At 33.9% G+C, this 16,705-nt stretch overlaps 2 protein-coding genes across 3 annotated transcripts in view; one reads left to right on the top strand and one right to left on the bottom strand.

Annotated features, from left to right (window-relative positions):
* Positions 1 to 2,807, top strand: part of LOC123558066 (uncharacterized) — a 77,391-nt gene extending 74,584 nt beyond the window's left edge. For both annotated transcript variants that reach the window (XM_053542531.1, XM_053542530.1), the window contains exons 47-50: positions 232 to 359; positions 706 to 754; positions 1,032 to 1,270; positions 2,047 to 2,807. In XM_053542531.1, coding sequence (XP_053398506.1) covers positions 232 to 359; positions 706 to 754; positions 1,032 to 1,270; positions 2,047 to 2,178 — 548 coding nt within the window. In that variant the 3' untranslated portion in view covers positions 2,179 to 2,807. The remainder of the gene's footprint in view (positions 1 to 231; positions 360 to 705; positions 755 to 1,031; positions 1,271 to 2,046) is intronic.
* Positions 2,808 to 5,002: 2,195 nt separating this feature from the next.
* Positions 5,003 to 15,391, bottom strand: LOC123558747 (proton-coupled amino acid transporter 2-like). Its single transcript, XM_045350612.2, has 9 exons — positions 14,953 to 15,391; positions 13,390 to 13,480; positions 12,713 to 12,801; positions 12,340 to 12,432; positions 9,120 to 9,204; positions 7,461 to 7,736; positions 6,519 to 6,697; positions 6,048 to 6,226; positions 5,003 to 5,836 (listed from the first exon to the last, which is right to left on the bottom strand). Exons 1-9 carry the CDS (start codon positions 15,180 to 15,182, stop codon positions 5,613 to 5,615), a joined length of 1,446 nt encoding a protein of 481 aa, XP_045206547.2. The 5' UTR covers positions 15,183 to 15,391; the 3' UTR covers positions 5,003 to 5,612.
* Positions 15,392 to 16,705: the final 1,314 nt, after the last annotated feature.

The following is a 16,705-nucleotide window of genomic DNA, read 5'->3' as shown; positions in this document are numbered from 1 at the left end:
AGGTAATGAATATGGCAACACATCAACCCTCCTTCCAATTTTTACGTGTGGTTTATTCCATAATTCAGTTACAAATTAAAAATAATAATTGAGATAAAACATAAAATATGGCAGTAATATCGAATGAAATTGTGGCAGTATCATCGCATTAAAAACTACATGTGACATTCATTCCATAGTTTGGTAAGTTTGTCTATCGTCTTCGTTATGAAATGTTATACTCTGTCTCAGGTATGATGGCATTAAATGGTCACGTAATTTCTGGAGATGTCTACGCTTGGTCTGCCGTGTTCATCTTGCCAATCAATTCTGCACTGAATCCGATACTTTACACAGTCAGCTCAATCATTGGCAGAAAGGTTGTACAGTAATAAAATAGCTGCTTTTTTATCTTAATTCAGTTATCATAAAATGCGGATAAAATGTTTTCAATGGATTCAGTTATAGCCCGTTTCTTTTAGTTAATTATGTACCTCAATGCATTTACCAATTGAAATATTGGCTATGTATCTGCATGTAGTTCAGCACTCTTTCAGATAACGATGTCGTATATCTAAATGAAATAAAGATACACAAATTATATAATGACTAAATGCTGCAGATTTTTTTCAGTAAATTACTTTAGAATTTTTATTGTTGTGACACTGCATTTTACTTTTTTATAAATCTCTTGACATCAGTTATAATGTATTTTATTTATTACAGACATTTAATCCAAGTACTGACGAACAATCTAGAACTGAGATGACAAAAGGTAAGAAATGTACCGATACGTCAGATCTAGTACTATATATTCGAGTACACCGTTTTGTATTAAAACAATATGAAATATATTTAGATTTGTAAAACAAACAGCAGATATAAAACAGAAATGTTTGTACCATACTTTGAACATGACATGACTGTGGACTTGACCAGTACAAATCTTACATTTATTTCAGAATTCTGGTTTAAGCCATATGTAAGTTTCTGTTCCTTTATATCTGTACTAGCCATCCTTCAGCTGAAAATTCCGTATCTTTCATTCACAGAACTTGGTACACAAATCCTAAATTTCCAGCGTGTAAGCAGGCATTTCAGTGTTCGAAGATCCCAAACGTCGTATGAGAGTATAAGTTCCATACTTAAAATGGATTGTAGACTGACACCGACCAGCGTGATAAAAGCAGTCAGGCAACTAGCCAAGTGTCTCGATGTTCTTCATAACAGTTCCTTGGTGGTTGGGGATCTAAACACAGACACCGTCTGTCTCAGTGTTAACAAGGGAAAGGTACTGAATCAAATAACTGTATACCAGCAAATACCTATTCTATACATTATATAAGCCGGCTGTGTATTTTGTATTTATTTGAGGGACCTCAATTGTAATACAAATATTTATTTCCATAAAACTAAAATATTAAATATCATGTTATTGATAAATGACCCTCAATCCCTTTTTAACAATGCACAAAATATTGTAAAAGACATTCAGCGTAGCCTTTAGAAGTATTTCTTTTGACTATTTTTTGACTTGAGTGAAGTCTTGTCTATTATAACAGTAGCCTGAATAAAAAAAACACTTTTGTTTGGATTTAGAACTGAAAATCCATCTTTTTTAATTTGTATCCCATAAAGCTGTTGAATGCAAAGCATCCTTAAACTTGAATCGGTCATTTTTTTATTTATCTCAAAGGAGTCGATACATTGATCCCTCTTAAACAGTATTTGATTGGAATTTATCGAGAAGTCAGGGGACTCTTTTCCTTTCGTCCGAGAGATAATATGTATCATTCAGTTTCGATTTATTACATTGCTTGTTTAATGGAAAATTGATAGCATATCTTTTCTTCAATGTAATTTATATTTAATGTAATTATGGCTATGAGAAAAAGCAATATTATATGCATTCTGTTTTTCAGCCTACGGTCATCTTTTACAAAAATAAATGTAATGATCACTCGTTTTGAACCTCTCACCTGTCGTCAGACTGCCATGTCCAGAAAAATATCAACTTTTTAACATAACATTAGATATAAGTTTTCAAGTTGTTCGTGTCATTTTCAGGTTAGCGGTGACGTCCGTATAGAAATAGAACCTCGAATGGCAACTTCAGCGGAGGATACACAAGGTGATATGTTTCATGTTGGCAAAATTGTACGTGTTCTTCTGACAAAATGCAAACAGTCTGGAGACTGACTTGATATACCGTGATTAGAAATGTATGGGCGTCCCAGAAGTTATGACGATTTATTCATTCTCGTAAACTACATTCAGAGGACAATAATCTAAACGTCCAGAAATGTATGTACAACCGCGATTATTGAACCAAAGAGTGACATTTAGTTGATAGTGGTCATGTTTATTACATACGTTAAACTTTGAAGCAAAAGGTCGTATCTGCATTTTACGACTTGATAAGATCCCTTTAAAAAAATAAAGAGAACATTAGGTTACTGTCTTATAAATTTAAATTAATTAAGTGAGTCGAAGAAAATAAAGTCGAGTTTCTGGCCGAGATAAAAAATAGTAAGTATTCCGCCAAGCTTTATCAAGTCACTGAACTGATAAAGCGAAACCCCGATTTTTGCCTTTAATTTGCATGAAGGTAGGATTAATACAATGTCAGTATTCAAATTGTTTAGCTGTTACTTTGCAGTATAGCTATGGACAGGTAATCAAAATAAACGTGTTTAGTTTTCTCAAGCGACCGTTTTTCACTAACGGTATTTATTCTGGGACGTTGACATATATGAGCACACTATAAGTATCTATTTGTTGTCAGCTGTATCTTAATTGCTTTGGAATTACAAGGCATTGTTGTTGTTGTTTTTTTTTTTTGTTGTTTTTTACATATTGAGTTTCTGATTGTTGTACTACTGCAAAAGCCAGTTTTGAAAAAATAGATGTATTTAATATTGTATTCCGTATTCCTCGGATTTATAATGATATAGAAGTCGGAAAGAACCGGTTGTATAGCTTTACTGAGAAGTACGTGTACATGTAATTTAAGTGTCTGACCGTGTAGAAGATCGCTGACTGGCTTTTGCCACTTTTATTTGGATCATAGATTTTTAACACCTGCCATATCAACTGAAAAAAATGTGGTTTGTAATCTCAAGTTTAACACGAATATATATTATGCAAGGTTGATGGATTGGTTGGATTATGTCACTTTTTGCCCATGTTCATATTACCAGAGTATATATAACCTGTTTACGTATATTTCCAAATAAACCACTTTAAATACTGTATGTTGGACTAATGAAAAGGGCTATTTATTTTGGGCGTATTCCGTCTATTCAGCTTACAAGAACATATGTTGTGCGGCAACAAGTCACTGTCAAATATTTAATATGATTGGATTGCAAAGCATATCTCACACGTTCATGGGTAACAGTATGACTTTTGTTATAGTGCATATAGATAACGTTACAAAAAGATAACTGCTGGATTTGAATATAATTTCTTACGTATGAATTTCAACGTGGAGAATATATTTGTGTTTCAACATATAACGTAAATTCATATTTGATATATATTGAACAAAGATTTCAACATTGTTACTGATGTGTCCATCACACAAAGTCAGAGTAACTGTCTATTGCCTTCATCTTCTGTTCAGATCGTGCAGAGTTTTAATAGATAATAATATAAAACGGAATTTCTGAAAACGCTATATACAGTACAAAATTCAAGTGCGAGAGCTGACTGCAAATCCTTCTTCGCGGAAAACACGGAACACGTTCATCGTCACAGAACACTAAAAGATAATTGTTGCACAGAACAATAAGCATTACAAGACAAACACGGGTCAGACAAATTGCCGCTGAGCAACAAGCTTTACTAAACAAACACGGATCACACATATTGCCTCAGAACAACAAATATTATTAAGCAAACACGGATCACACAAATTGCCAGACAAACACAGAACACACAAACATTGCCACAAGACAACAAATATTACTAGACAACACGGGTTAGACACATTGTTACAGGACAACACATATTACTAGACAAACACGGATTAGACACATTGTTACAGGACAACAAACATTACTAGACAAACACGGGTTAGACACATTGTTACAGGACAACAAACATTACTAGACAAACACGGGTTAGACACATTGTTACAGGACAACAAACATTACTAGACAAACACGGGTAAGAGGACAACAAACATTACTGACAAACACGGGCTTAGATACATTGTTACAGACAACAACATTACTAAAAACAGGTAGGACACATTGTTACAGGACAACAAACATTACTAGACAAAACACGGGTTAGACACATTGTTACAGGACAACAAACATTACTAGACAAAACACGGGTTAGACACATTGTTACAGGACAACAAACATTACTAGACAAAACACGGGTTAGGCACATTGTTACAGGACAACAAACATTACTAGACAAACACGGGTTAGACACATTTTACAGGACAACAAACATTACTAAACAAACACGGGTTAGACACATTGTTACAGGACAACAAACATTACTAGACAAACACGGGTAAGACACATTGTTACAGGACAACAAACATTACTAGACAAACACGGGTTAGACACATTGTTACATGACAACTAGCATTACTAAAACACAGATAGGACACATTGCCACAGAAGAGAAAAAAAAACTGACAAATACGGAATATGTCCTTTTATTGTGACTTGCCTAAGAAAAATAGAAGTTGTTTTAAGCTTGAATTGTTATGTCAAAATACCAAAAAGGTTCAGATCAGTACCAGCCAGATCAATACTTACCCAGACACGAAATAATTATCTTAACACCATAAATCTGGATTTTGGTTTAAAATTCTGCAAACTATGAAACAAAGGTTTAACAAGCTAACTTAGATAATCTAAGGTGTTTTGAGGAACAAAACAACAAACAACAATTACCCGTTTTCATATGGCTTTCCGTTTCATAGTACCGTAATTGTACCGAAACACTTTGCCTTTTAGTTCTGTAGGAAGAGCTACTTAAACACATACACAATAACGCAAATCATTCCAAAGTTTACTGACAATGAAGAAAACTCTTAACATGGCAAGACCACGATCTCCATACGTTAAGTTTAACAGATTTTAACGCATCTATTTCAATTATATTTGAACACATCGTATACTAAAAATTTCATAAAAATGATATGCATAATTCTAGGCACGTGTTCGTGACAATAATGGCTTTGCACCATGTTGGTCATTTACAGCAACGTTTTCTTTTTATTCCGATCTATGTTTATTTTGGCCTTCCAGCTTTTAAGTATTTAAACAAAACGCGGTAAGATATTAAATGTTTCACCCAATCCATTTAGCACAATTTCTCCGTGTATATAATCAGCTTTTAAGAAGTTCCGTTTCACTTCATTGGGAATTGAAGCGTTCAAATCATGCATGTGATATATACGGAAGAGTTCAGAACACACTAAATGAAGAGTTATGGCATGATAACGCATTTATTAATATAATAATGCTATTGTTAAAGGTTGTCCTGTAATAGCAGAACAGACGCTGTTCAATAATGTACTTGCCAGATAAATATTGCACGAGCAAAGAAATATTTAATGTAAATAAGACGTCAGTACTCGTTTGTGAGCTGCTTGTTCATTGCACTTAAAATGTCCTTATAATTTCAATAATGGTTGTGACTGTTCCAGTTGCAAACCCCGTTAATCCTATACCAATTATGAATCCGTTCTTGATCCAGACTGTGATACTGCATTGGAATGTTAAGAGTTCTATAACTGCTGGAAGTATGATTGCCAGAAATGTGCCCGCAAACGCTCCTATCAGGGCTATTAGTAGGTCTAAGTGAGGAACTAGAGCTGATAATCCGCCTGTCATGAATAGAAAATAAAAGTCAAGTGACTGAGCTCTCCTGATATCTGAAAGCCAAACAATGGTTTTATTTAATGACAAATCACTGTTTGTGATAAATTATTTCTTAATTATATTCAAATAGAATCTAGGTACTAATATGAATGGTTGTATTTTTATGTTATCAGGAAATCTATCAATAGCAAAAAAGAAAATGTTGATAATACTTACATGTCAATAAAACTAGTAAAAACCTAAAGACATTTTCAGCATATGTTGGTAATAACCTTCCGGTCGCCTTAGCTTTATGTTCAATTATAGGCCACAGGATGGTCATTGGTACATAGAACTGCAGTGCGAACGTGATGTACACAGACACGCTAAACATTATTTTGACAGAAAGATATAGCCTGAAATAGAAGAATTCATACTGTTAGCATATAGGCAATGCAAAATATATTCGAAACATTAAACACAGTTTTGGGGAAAAAAATCGAAACAACAAATACTTTTAAACAAAGTTTCGAAACAATAAACTCTCTTCTAAACAAAATTTCGAAACAACAAACCCACTTTTAAACAAAATTTCAGTGCCAGAATGAGGTTGATATACGAGTATTGTATATAATAAACAATTAATTAGTCCACTATTTTTACATGTGATTTTTAGGTAAAAAATTAAATAAAATTAAAAATTTTCACCATTCATCATTAGGTAAGTTAAGAGTGATACTGGGTTGTGTATCCTCTCCATATTTCAGGAAACCATAGAAACCAACTGCATTGTACAGGGCAATAGTTATGGTCAGACCAAGATTTAACACCCCAGCTTTGCCGAGAAATGCAGGTTTATCAATCATTTTCATATGCAGTGGTAGTACCTAAACAAATACAAAATTATACGATGGTCAATCTGACTAAAGTACTTGATCTTCTAAACGAAGATCTGAGAACGACCCTTTCACATTCGTCTTCTGTATATTTTGGATTTCCAATATTGCTATTTTTATTTTCGCAAATCTATTTTTGTTTGAACCAACCAGACAACTTGTTCCAATGTCAAAGAGTAAGAAAAATTTGCAGTTAATCCAGGGCTCGAACCCGGGACCTCTCATTTACAAAGCAAGTGCCATACCGACTGAGCTAACCGGCTATCTGACATCTTTCGACATAAAAATTGTTGATATCAAAACCCACGGCTTTTAAAGCTTGCAGGATATTGTAAGGTAGCTTTTGATTGGCTAGCGGATGGGTTGTCAGAACGAGGCCATGAATAGCTCGTTGTCAGATCCTATGCGTAGCGTAATAGGAGATGTACTTTAGTCAGATTGATACGATGGTTATCAGTCAATAAATTGCGGCAACAGTTCCTTCTTCTAAAAGATGTGGCTATATAAGAAAGCGAAGCGTTTCCTTATTATCATATGTCTAACAAATATGTTTTGATTAATTTGCAATGTATATACTGAAATACCATAATGTGGATGGCAAAATGTGTCCTCTGATAAAATTTAAGACATGGTGACTGGGAAAATAAAAGAAAAGGGTCTGTAACACAGAGTAACTCGCTACAAATGTCTTAAATCAGATTTTTAGAGACTTCAACAGTTTTATATGAGTTATATCTTGTAAAACTATCCTTACCATTCCGATAGCTTCAAATGCAAACAGGGCTTGCGCAAAGAACAATGGAATAGTCCCTATATCTGCAACAGATGGACGTTCAGTATAATCCGGTAAGTCTTGAAACAAATTCACTAAAATCAATACAAATCCGATACAGTTTAGAACATTAGCAAATGCAGAAAATGGTGCTAGAGTTTTAAGTTGTTTCACTATTACATAAGGTACAAGAAGAACTGAAATTATCACGACATAAATTCTGGAATCTATTGGCACCAGGCCGGCCTGTTCCAAAACCTGAAAAGCAAAATAATTTTGCATAGTAAACTTGGCACAAAAATTCGCTCAAGACATCACTGTAAAAATACAACATGTATAAGATATGTCAAACAACTTCTTTAAATGATGGTAAATACGAGTTCCTAGCTGATATAAGAATGGTGTTCTAAAATTCAAATCCGACTAATCATATCTTATTCCATCGCATACAATCGTTTCTTGTCTAAAGAAAATGAAAACCTAACATAATCAAAACTTCAAAACTTATGTAACTAATCGAAAGCTTCTCTACGAGAAAATATACTAACCACGCGCAATTGGACAACTGGGCTTTATGCATTTTGAACAATTGGTAATCGTTTCCCATCGTGCACCAATTATATTTACTTAATGTCTCTTATAGCAGAGACACTTTTATTTTATGTTTTCGTCAACGTTTTGGAAAATCTCTATGACCTTCCCTACTGATCTTCCGACCGTGTGCACATGGCGGCAAAACGTATACTAATAAAAACAGAATGCGCAGTATACATAGTTATACAATATGTAAAAAGTTATCATTGCACATTTATATTGTATATACACATTTTTGGGTAAATATGCAATTAAAACGAATCTTGACAAACATGTCTACATCAGACAGGCCGTCTGGACCGCAAGTTCAGTAGGGAAGGTGATTCAAGTTTTTCTGTAAAGTTGACGAAAACATTAAATTAAGATGCTGAATAAAATATAGGTTAAACACATTTTTTGTATTATCTTTCTTTGGATTTTCAAGTACTACGTCTGAAAACAAAACAGCTGTTTTACGTTCATGTTTTGGATGTATTCGGACTACGTTCAATACTTTCTGGAGTTAAATATTCTTTATTCTAACACTCCTATTAAACAAAGAAGGCTGAAAATTGTGTGTTATTATGCAACAATTTATTTTTCTAACGTCTTAATTATTACGTCATAGCTTTAAACGGCATAGAGGCGCGCTGGAAAAGTAACCTACAGAAAACAGGCAAATGTTTGATGAATGTCGTCAAAAATTTACTTAAAAATCCTTGGTAACGTGTTAGTATCGAAATAATATAACTCATTTAGTGATTTGGTACTGAAGAAAGTCACTGTCGTTCAGATGCGTATTATTATATCGCCGCGCCCTCGTGGCTAGTGATATAATTCCTTCGCATCTGAACTCCAAGCAATGATTTTATTCAACAATGAGATATATTATTTCTTAAACAAGATCTTAAAACGCTACTATGCAAGCCTGTCGACTCTCAAAACTAAAATACCTGTTTTGCATCTAAACTGATTTCAGCTATTTCATGATACTCATTATCGAGGCACCTTTCAAACTGACGGATATATTTCACGCTTACAATGTTAATACTAATCTAAAATACTTACTTGCTTAATATTGTCGGTGACGAACACAATATAAGTGCAGCAGATTCCGAGCTGTGTAACAATTAACAGTATATTTACCAAATTTCTGAAATCATAGAAAATGTTCTATGGTCAATGTTCAAATCATTTATCTGTAGAAAAGTATCAAGTTATTTGTATGTGGAAAAAGCTATGACTGTGACATATAATAATTCAACTGAGAAACTACTACACTTATTTAACAATGCTTTCCTTAAACTTTTTACATATACGAGGGTCCTGCAAAAAGTTCTGTCACTAATGGGCATCCATAGTTTTATCCAAGGTGTTTTTAAACGCTTCATTGCACTTGAATGGTATGTACAATAGCTAACGATATCCGTTTATTTCGTGCAAATTGCTTTTCAAATGACCGAGTTATTTCAAACTGAAATACGTGCAGTCGTATACACTGATCAATTTACTTGACACATTGTAAAATGGACGAAAAGACTGAAATTCGTAGTTGTATTAAATACCGCATTAGGCTTGATATAGATTCAATTTTGTTTGTTACTGGTTTAACGCCGTACACCCGTGTTCCTGGATTCTGTTCCTGTACAAACCTGTCAGAAATCAGAGGTGGGGACGAATGATTTCAGACACAATGCCTCTTATCAAATCGTCACGGAGAACATACGCCCCACCCAGGGATCGAACTCGCGACCACGAGATCCGTAGATCTGCGCTCTCCCTATTGAGCTAAGCGGGCGGGCTGATATAGATTCAAAGCAAATATTTGATGAATTGTTTGGTATATATATGGTCCAAAGGCCATTTCAATGCGTACAATTTTTAGGTGGGTTAAAGCTTTTAAAGCTGGGAAATTATCTGTGGGAGATGATGCCCATTCTGGTAGGCCTAAAACCTCTATTACAAAATGTACCAAGGCAAACATCGCTGCTGTAAAAGCTGTGGTCGAACAGGAGGCGCGATTGTCGGTGAAAGACATAGCCAGTTATACTGGCATATCAGAAGGCAGTGTGCAAATTCTTCTGAAAAAGCGTTTAGACCTGAGAAAGGTTTGCGCTAGGTGGGTACCTCATTTGCTCACTGAGGAGCAAAAGAAACAACGCCTTAAATGTGCCTGGGAACTTTTGAAAACAAACAAAGGCTGTGAAAGTTGGTTTATTTCTAACTTGCTAATAGATGACGAAACCTGGGTGCACATGTTTGAGCCACAGAGAAGGGCTGATAATAAGCAATGGAAGTAAAAAGATAAAAAACGCCCCTGTATTGCCAAGTGAACTATTATTTCGAAAAAGATGTTGTACGCAATTTTCTCCAATTTTAATGGGCCAGTCATTCAAGTGCCTTGTCCATCTGGTCATACAGTCACTGGACGATTCTACAAGAACGCTGTACTGAAGAAAGTGAAAAAGTTTTACAATAACAAACTTCCAAGCAAAGGATGGTCAGGAGTCCATCTTAAACACGACAACGCCTCCTCTCAAAAGAGCGAGATTGTTAAGTCTTTTTTTTTTTTGGCTTCTGAAAAGGTGGAAGTTGTAAACCATTCGCCTTATTCACCTAACCTGAGTCTCTGTGACTTTTTTATTTCCAAGGTTTAAGACTATAAGATTCTTTCACTGGTTGTAGGTGCAGATGGGAATTTCCGGCCTCGAGGGTAACTGTTTAGGCGGTAACGAGGCTCCCTGCCGAGTTACCGCCTAAACAGTTACCCGAGAGCCGATATTTTCATCTGCACCTATAACCAGTGACAGAATCTTTTTCTTGCATACCGATTTCAAGAAATAAAAATAAAAATAAAATCAATCGAACGGCTTTCTTTTTAGAACTATATCTTATAGCAGCGTATTTAAACAAAGCGCGGGAAACCAACGTCCGTAAACAGGAAAGACGTCATGACGTTTCAAAACAAATAACAATGTTTAGTTCCGGTTTTGTTTTATCAGTTGCAGCGTAACGTTATGAATTTTTGATAAAATAACGTGATTTGAATCGAGAAATATACTATCAGGAACTAATAGGAACTGTCAAGGTATTGATTTTTTATTCCGTTTTTCGAAATAAAATATAAATAACTACATAAATCTTCTACAAATATGTAGTTCGTAATACGTCATTTAAAGCACGAGAGTCATCTTACACCCCGGGGTGTAAGATGGATTTTTCCAGCACCGGTAAAAATACCGGAAATCCCCGTCTGGTATGCAAGAAAATGCTTTCTGGAAAGAAATACAAGTCCAGAAGTTCTCTTGGTAGCGCCATTTATCAGTGTTTATTTATCTGACTTTTTATCTGCTTTTCGCGATTGGGTAAAAAAAGGTTACAAAAATGTGTTTGGGTAATGGGGGATACTTTGAAGGTTTGTAATAAAAATTATTTTGATAAAACTTAGCACTTAAGAAATCCGAACCAAGTGGCAGAACGTTCTGCAGGACGCTCGTAAAACCTTAAGTAAACTTGTAGGTTTAGATACTACTGAACAACATAATTACACATTTATTAATATGTATTATAACACCTGTTCGTAAATATTATATTTATTGTAGTATTTTCACTATGAATACTGAGTGAAACTTCACTTTATTACTTTATCATCGAATTGTTAAAAGTTAGATTTTACTTTTAAAGCAATTAAATTGACTTAGACTAATATATATCCTACATATCTTTCTGGTGAGAAAATACATGTATTGTGGCTGAAGCAATTTTCATTTTCGATTCACTTATGATAGAGTAAAGTAAAATGACGGATACATCTATGTTTAAAGTTTGTCATTTTTACGAACAAAAGTGTAAGTCTTAAATTTCCGTCAACACTAAGACTTAGTGTATACACTATAGAATACAAATTTGTGAAACGACTTTTGTTTATTTGAAAGACTTAGAAATAATTGTACTGTTTCTGTTTAATGTGATTTTCATTTTGAAAATATGAGGTGCCTACTTTTCAACAATACAATGTTGCAGATAACAAATGTATTACAACCATATACGTGTATTCATCACTAGTTCGACAACAGTTGAACTACAAGAAAACATTTGCTCTGTATAACTGGTAAGAAGTAATAAACTATACAAGTACAAGATGGTGTAGTGTAACTTAAATCGAAAAGATACATTTTATACACGACCATAAAACATTGACAGACAATTTTAATCTAAAGGGTAGTTGTTACGGTTTAATGTCTAATTTCAAATGTATGGACTTTAGTAGAGCATTGTGAGCACGTACTTGGCACTGTTGCTCCAATTTCTCATCCAGTCATTTCTGGTGTCACATGCATTTTCTATCACGCTTGCATAGTCTAAATGTGTTTTCTTTGTTCTGAAAGACACAAAGCGGCTTGAAAGGTGTTCAAGATAAATTCACATGGCATCTTTTAAACATTTAATGATGCAGTGGAAGACACGCCGTATGGACAGAACCGATTCCTCGTAAGGCATGATATATTTACACCTTTAATCCATAATAATGAGGATTAGATGATTGGAAGTCAACAGAGGTTCTCAGATAACCCGACAAACAGATCTTCTAACTTTTAAATGAACAAACTTAGAAATACATGATCTTCAAAACATTCTACATAGAGTGAACAGAAATTTACCTGATACTGAGCTCATTGCTAGACTGAACAAGTATGTGCATACAATGTGTACATATAACTCCCATCAAAGATACGACTGCCAAACCCATCTCAAATTATGAAAATGAAATATAAATATAGATATTATGATGACAACACTCAATAAAATCGCCAAATAAAGGTCAAGCAAAACTGTCCGAATCTACAGTAACCTATAATAACATTCACATGTGGGTACGTTCGTAATTATATTATATAATGAAATGCTTGCTTTTCATATTCCAAAAAAGTCTATTCAAAGATAAAAAGACCCTTTGGTAGCAAAATAATAGCAAGCACGGTTTGATTGAGTCTGTTCGTTAGAGCTAATGAATTTTGCAACACCACTCCCCCTGGCACTGGCGGAAGCGGAATTCTATTATACATATTTATTGAATAAACTTCCAAAGGACCACATAATGAAATAACACGAAGTCACAGTACGGAGAAATGAAAGAAAAATGGACGTAGGTGTTTTTATCATTACTACAGCTATATTGGAAGCTGATGTTTTAAAACTTTAGAAGTATCTAGGAAAAGTTAGGTTATTTTGACTTATTCATACTTTTCAGTAGTGTTTGATATTGATTATTTATCCTGCATGAAGCAAATATCAATTAATAAAAACGTATGTAAGATTTATAAAAAAAAACAGCCACCCAAAGTCCTCCATTTTTGTAAGCCATCGGAAGTCCCATAACTCCAGTTCCAATCATACACTTCAGCAGATGCATCAAACTTTCTGTATTCCTGTAATAGTCACAAATAATTTCAGAAATAGAAACAAAGTTTGCTGATAATAGATCTATATCATAATGCAAATGAACTTCTATTTCAATGAGAAGTTTCTTCTTTTAAGCATACTTGCAATGATCTTGTTATCTATGTTTGTTTTATTTTTCTTATATACAAATGGATGTATTATTATTTCCTCACTCAAGGTTCAGGTCAGCAATGATGCTGTCGAGTGGGATATTTTCACTGGCCTCTTTATATGTATTTTAGTAATTATTCTAACAATATCTCAACGCAGTGTACCGGTTGTCGATGAAGTATTCATATTTGGTCTATTGTTTTACAACGCCTATTGAATAGCATATACACAATTTTGGCAGCATTTTAACGTTGTAACAGGATATATCTACAATTATTTGACAATCGACATTATCTAAACTACACTTTGTCTATCCAGAGTTCGATTAAAATGCGGCATACCTTTATCATTTCGTCTATATGATGAGCGAGACTGTAAAGTATGCGGATTTGCCTAAAATGTAGTCTTTATTAGAAGTAACATGATAACTAGTATTGATTGATGCGGAACAATATTATGTCAAAAAAGTGGATCCTTTTAATACCATTAATGTCTGCAATGTCTGTACCATTGAACTTTGTTAAAATTTCCAAAATAATATCAAATGCAATATACTACACGCTACGTACAACCAAATTCTGATTCTTATAGTTTCGATTTGATTAATCCTGGTAAACTGAAATTGTTTTACGTCTTCATGAAATATATAAATTGCAGATTCGGATGCATTCTTTCTCAATTAAAGGATGCGGGATTTTAACGAGTCTTTCGTTTATGAAAGTCTCAAATGTTTAATCTTAAATATGAAAATACTCATGTGTAACTTTGAGAAAATCTCAATTAATTGTATTTTTTTCCCTTTCAACTGGGTTGTCAGTTTTCATTCAAGAAGTATTAAAGGTATTTTAAATGGATATCTAGTACTGTGTGTAGATATATGTAGGTGGACGAAAATATCCTGCTCATAATATATGCAAAGTCAGAAGATATGAAGTACCTAAATAAAGTTTGCCTCATTCAAGTCTGTAAGTGTTGTGTCCTGTATATTTACCTTTGACGTGTGTCACTAAGTAGGATGGAAAAAATATATGATAGTGATATAGGTCTACTTGTCGTTTAAAGAATGCGGTTATTTTCATTTTATGTACGCAAACATTTCATTGGTAAACATACCCAATCCGGCAAATATATCTACACTAGGTTACTGTAAAATTTTGTTTCTATTAAATGTCTTACTTATCATGCCAAAGCTGACAGCACATGAACTGGAAAAAAATGTGTTTTTTTTAGTATTTATAATTTCCTGATTAACAGTTATGTGTAAAGTTCATCGCCAAATGGCCAAAAGCAAACAAAGCTAAATATAACAAGCACCGTAACAAAATATATTTCCAAGAGCTAAGCTTACGTTGTTCCTGTTGACACTTCTTCAGGTTGATCAAGCACGTGCTTACCGGAAGCTGTAAATATCTCATATTCTACTTTGCCTGTCTTTGTCCCATCTCCACACGTTATTGAGCGATCTATATCTATACTGTTGGGTTGTTTCAAATGATCTCCGATCGTTTCATGTTCAAATGACGAACTATTTGATAAAAGAGGCGTAGATTCTCCCGAAAAGCTTTCTCCCTTAGGCATTTTTGTTTCGTATATCTTTTTTCCTTTTAATATTTATAACTGATTAAACATGCCTTGTCCAAAATTGTGATGAAGGGTTTTGATGCAACCATCACAAACAATAAAGACATAGTATTTAACACTCCACAAATGCAATTCCATATGATACGTTAACAAACTAACCTTCATTTTCTCAGTCATAGCCATGACTATGCATACATAACGTTTCACAGTAACTGTTATAAGACACAAGATGTTTATACATAGTTTAGTAGATAAACTACTAGTATATCATAGAGGAACGAATGATATATCATACAATGTTTGATGTAATGCTCTATTAAATAGGCATGATGTTAAAATATTATGTTGCTTTTACATGTTGAGGGTTGAAAATATATTGTAAGTTAAGTCAAATGAAACATAAAATGTCTTCTTCAGAATTTTTCAGATTTTGGAGAAATTATCCCATGGGTCACCTCTCATCCCCATGCTTTCCCCATGCAATAATCGCGGAAAGTAGGACACTTTAAGTACTTGAAAATGGGTTTCATTTTGAAAAGTACTTGAGAATAATTGAATATTCTTGAGAAGTATTTGGATTTCAATAATTCTTGCCTAGGTTGATCAGAATTCTTGTAAAACAATGCAGACCGGCAATTTAGAGCGCTCAGAAGAGAAGCGGGGGAGAATCTTTTAGTTTGGAAAAACAAATATTAATTTCATTTTTAATTTATATATTCAGGACGAATGTTATTATTAGGCAACATTGCTGGCAATGAAATTCGTTAACCTGGAAACTTCACTGTTTTGAAATTTTGAAAGTTTACTTTCAGTTTGTAAAAATATACTTTTATTTGAAATGTAAATATACCCAGGAATTACAGTTTCATCAGTGGTACTGTGTGGACAAATATTATATTATCATTTATTACAAATCTTTCTTTTTTAATGTGTTTTCTATGATATACAGGGACAATATTTATTGTCAAACGCAAATACTTCCATAGAAAGTCAGATTAGGCTCCTACTTATTATAACCAATTTTGTTTTGTTTTTGTTGGGTTTAACGTCGCACCGACACAATTTAGGTCATATGACGACTTTCTAGCTTTGATGGTGGATGAAGAACCCAGGTGCCCCTCCGTGCATTATTTCAACACGAGCTGGATGGTTTCCTCGCATGAAGAATTCAACGCCCGGTTAGAATTACATCGTTGAGGTGCAAGTGATTGGAAGTCAGTGACCTTAATCATCCCTTGAACAATTTGGTATTGAAAAGTAAAGGGACAAGGTCTCTTAAATTCCGAAAGTGTATGAAACATGAAATTCAAAAAAATAAAACGAAATTACTGTCGAAAGAAGGGCTTGTAACGCAAATTGAATAAAAGACAAATATTTCGTGATAGATATATGTATTAAATATAACTTCAGTTCATGACAATTGTTTAAATATTCATGGCTGTTGTTTAGATATCGCAGTAATTACATCTGTACTCGTATCCGGACTGAAACAAAGAGAGAAAACCATAGATAAAATATTA

This window comes from Mercenaria mercenaria, chromosome 5 (assembly GCF_021730395.1).
Source record: "Mercenaria mercenaria strain notata chromosome 5, MADL_Memer_1, whole genome shotgun sequence".
Classification (NCBI taxonomy): domain Eukaryota; kingdom Metazoa; phylum Mollusca; class Bivalvia; order Venerida; family Veneridae; genus Mercenaria; species Mercenaria mercenaria.
Note: the sequence above shows the minus strand (reverse complement) of the source record. Positions and strands in the feature narration are given on the sequence as shown.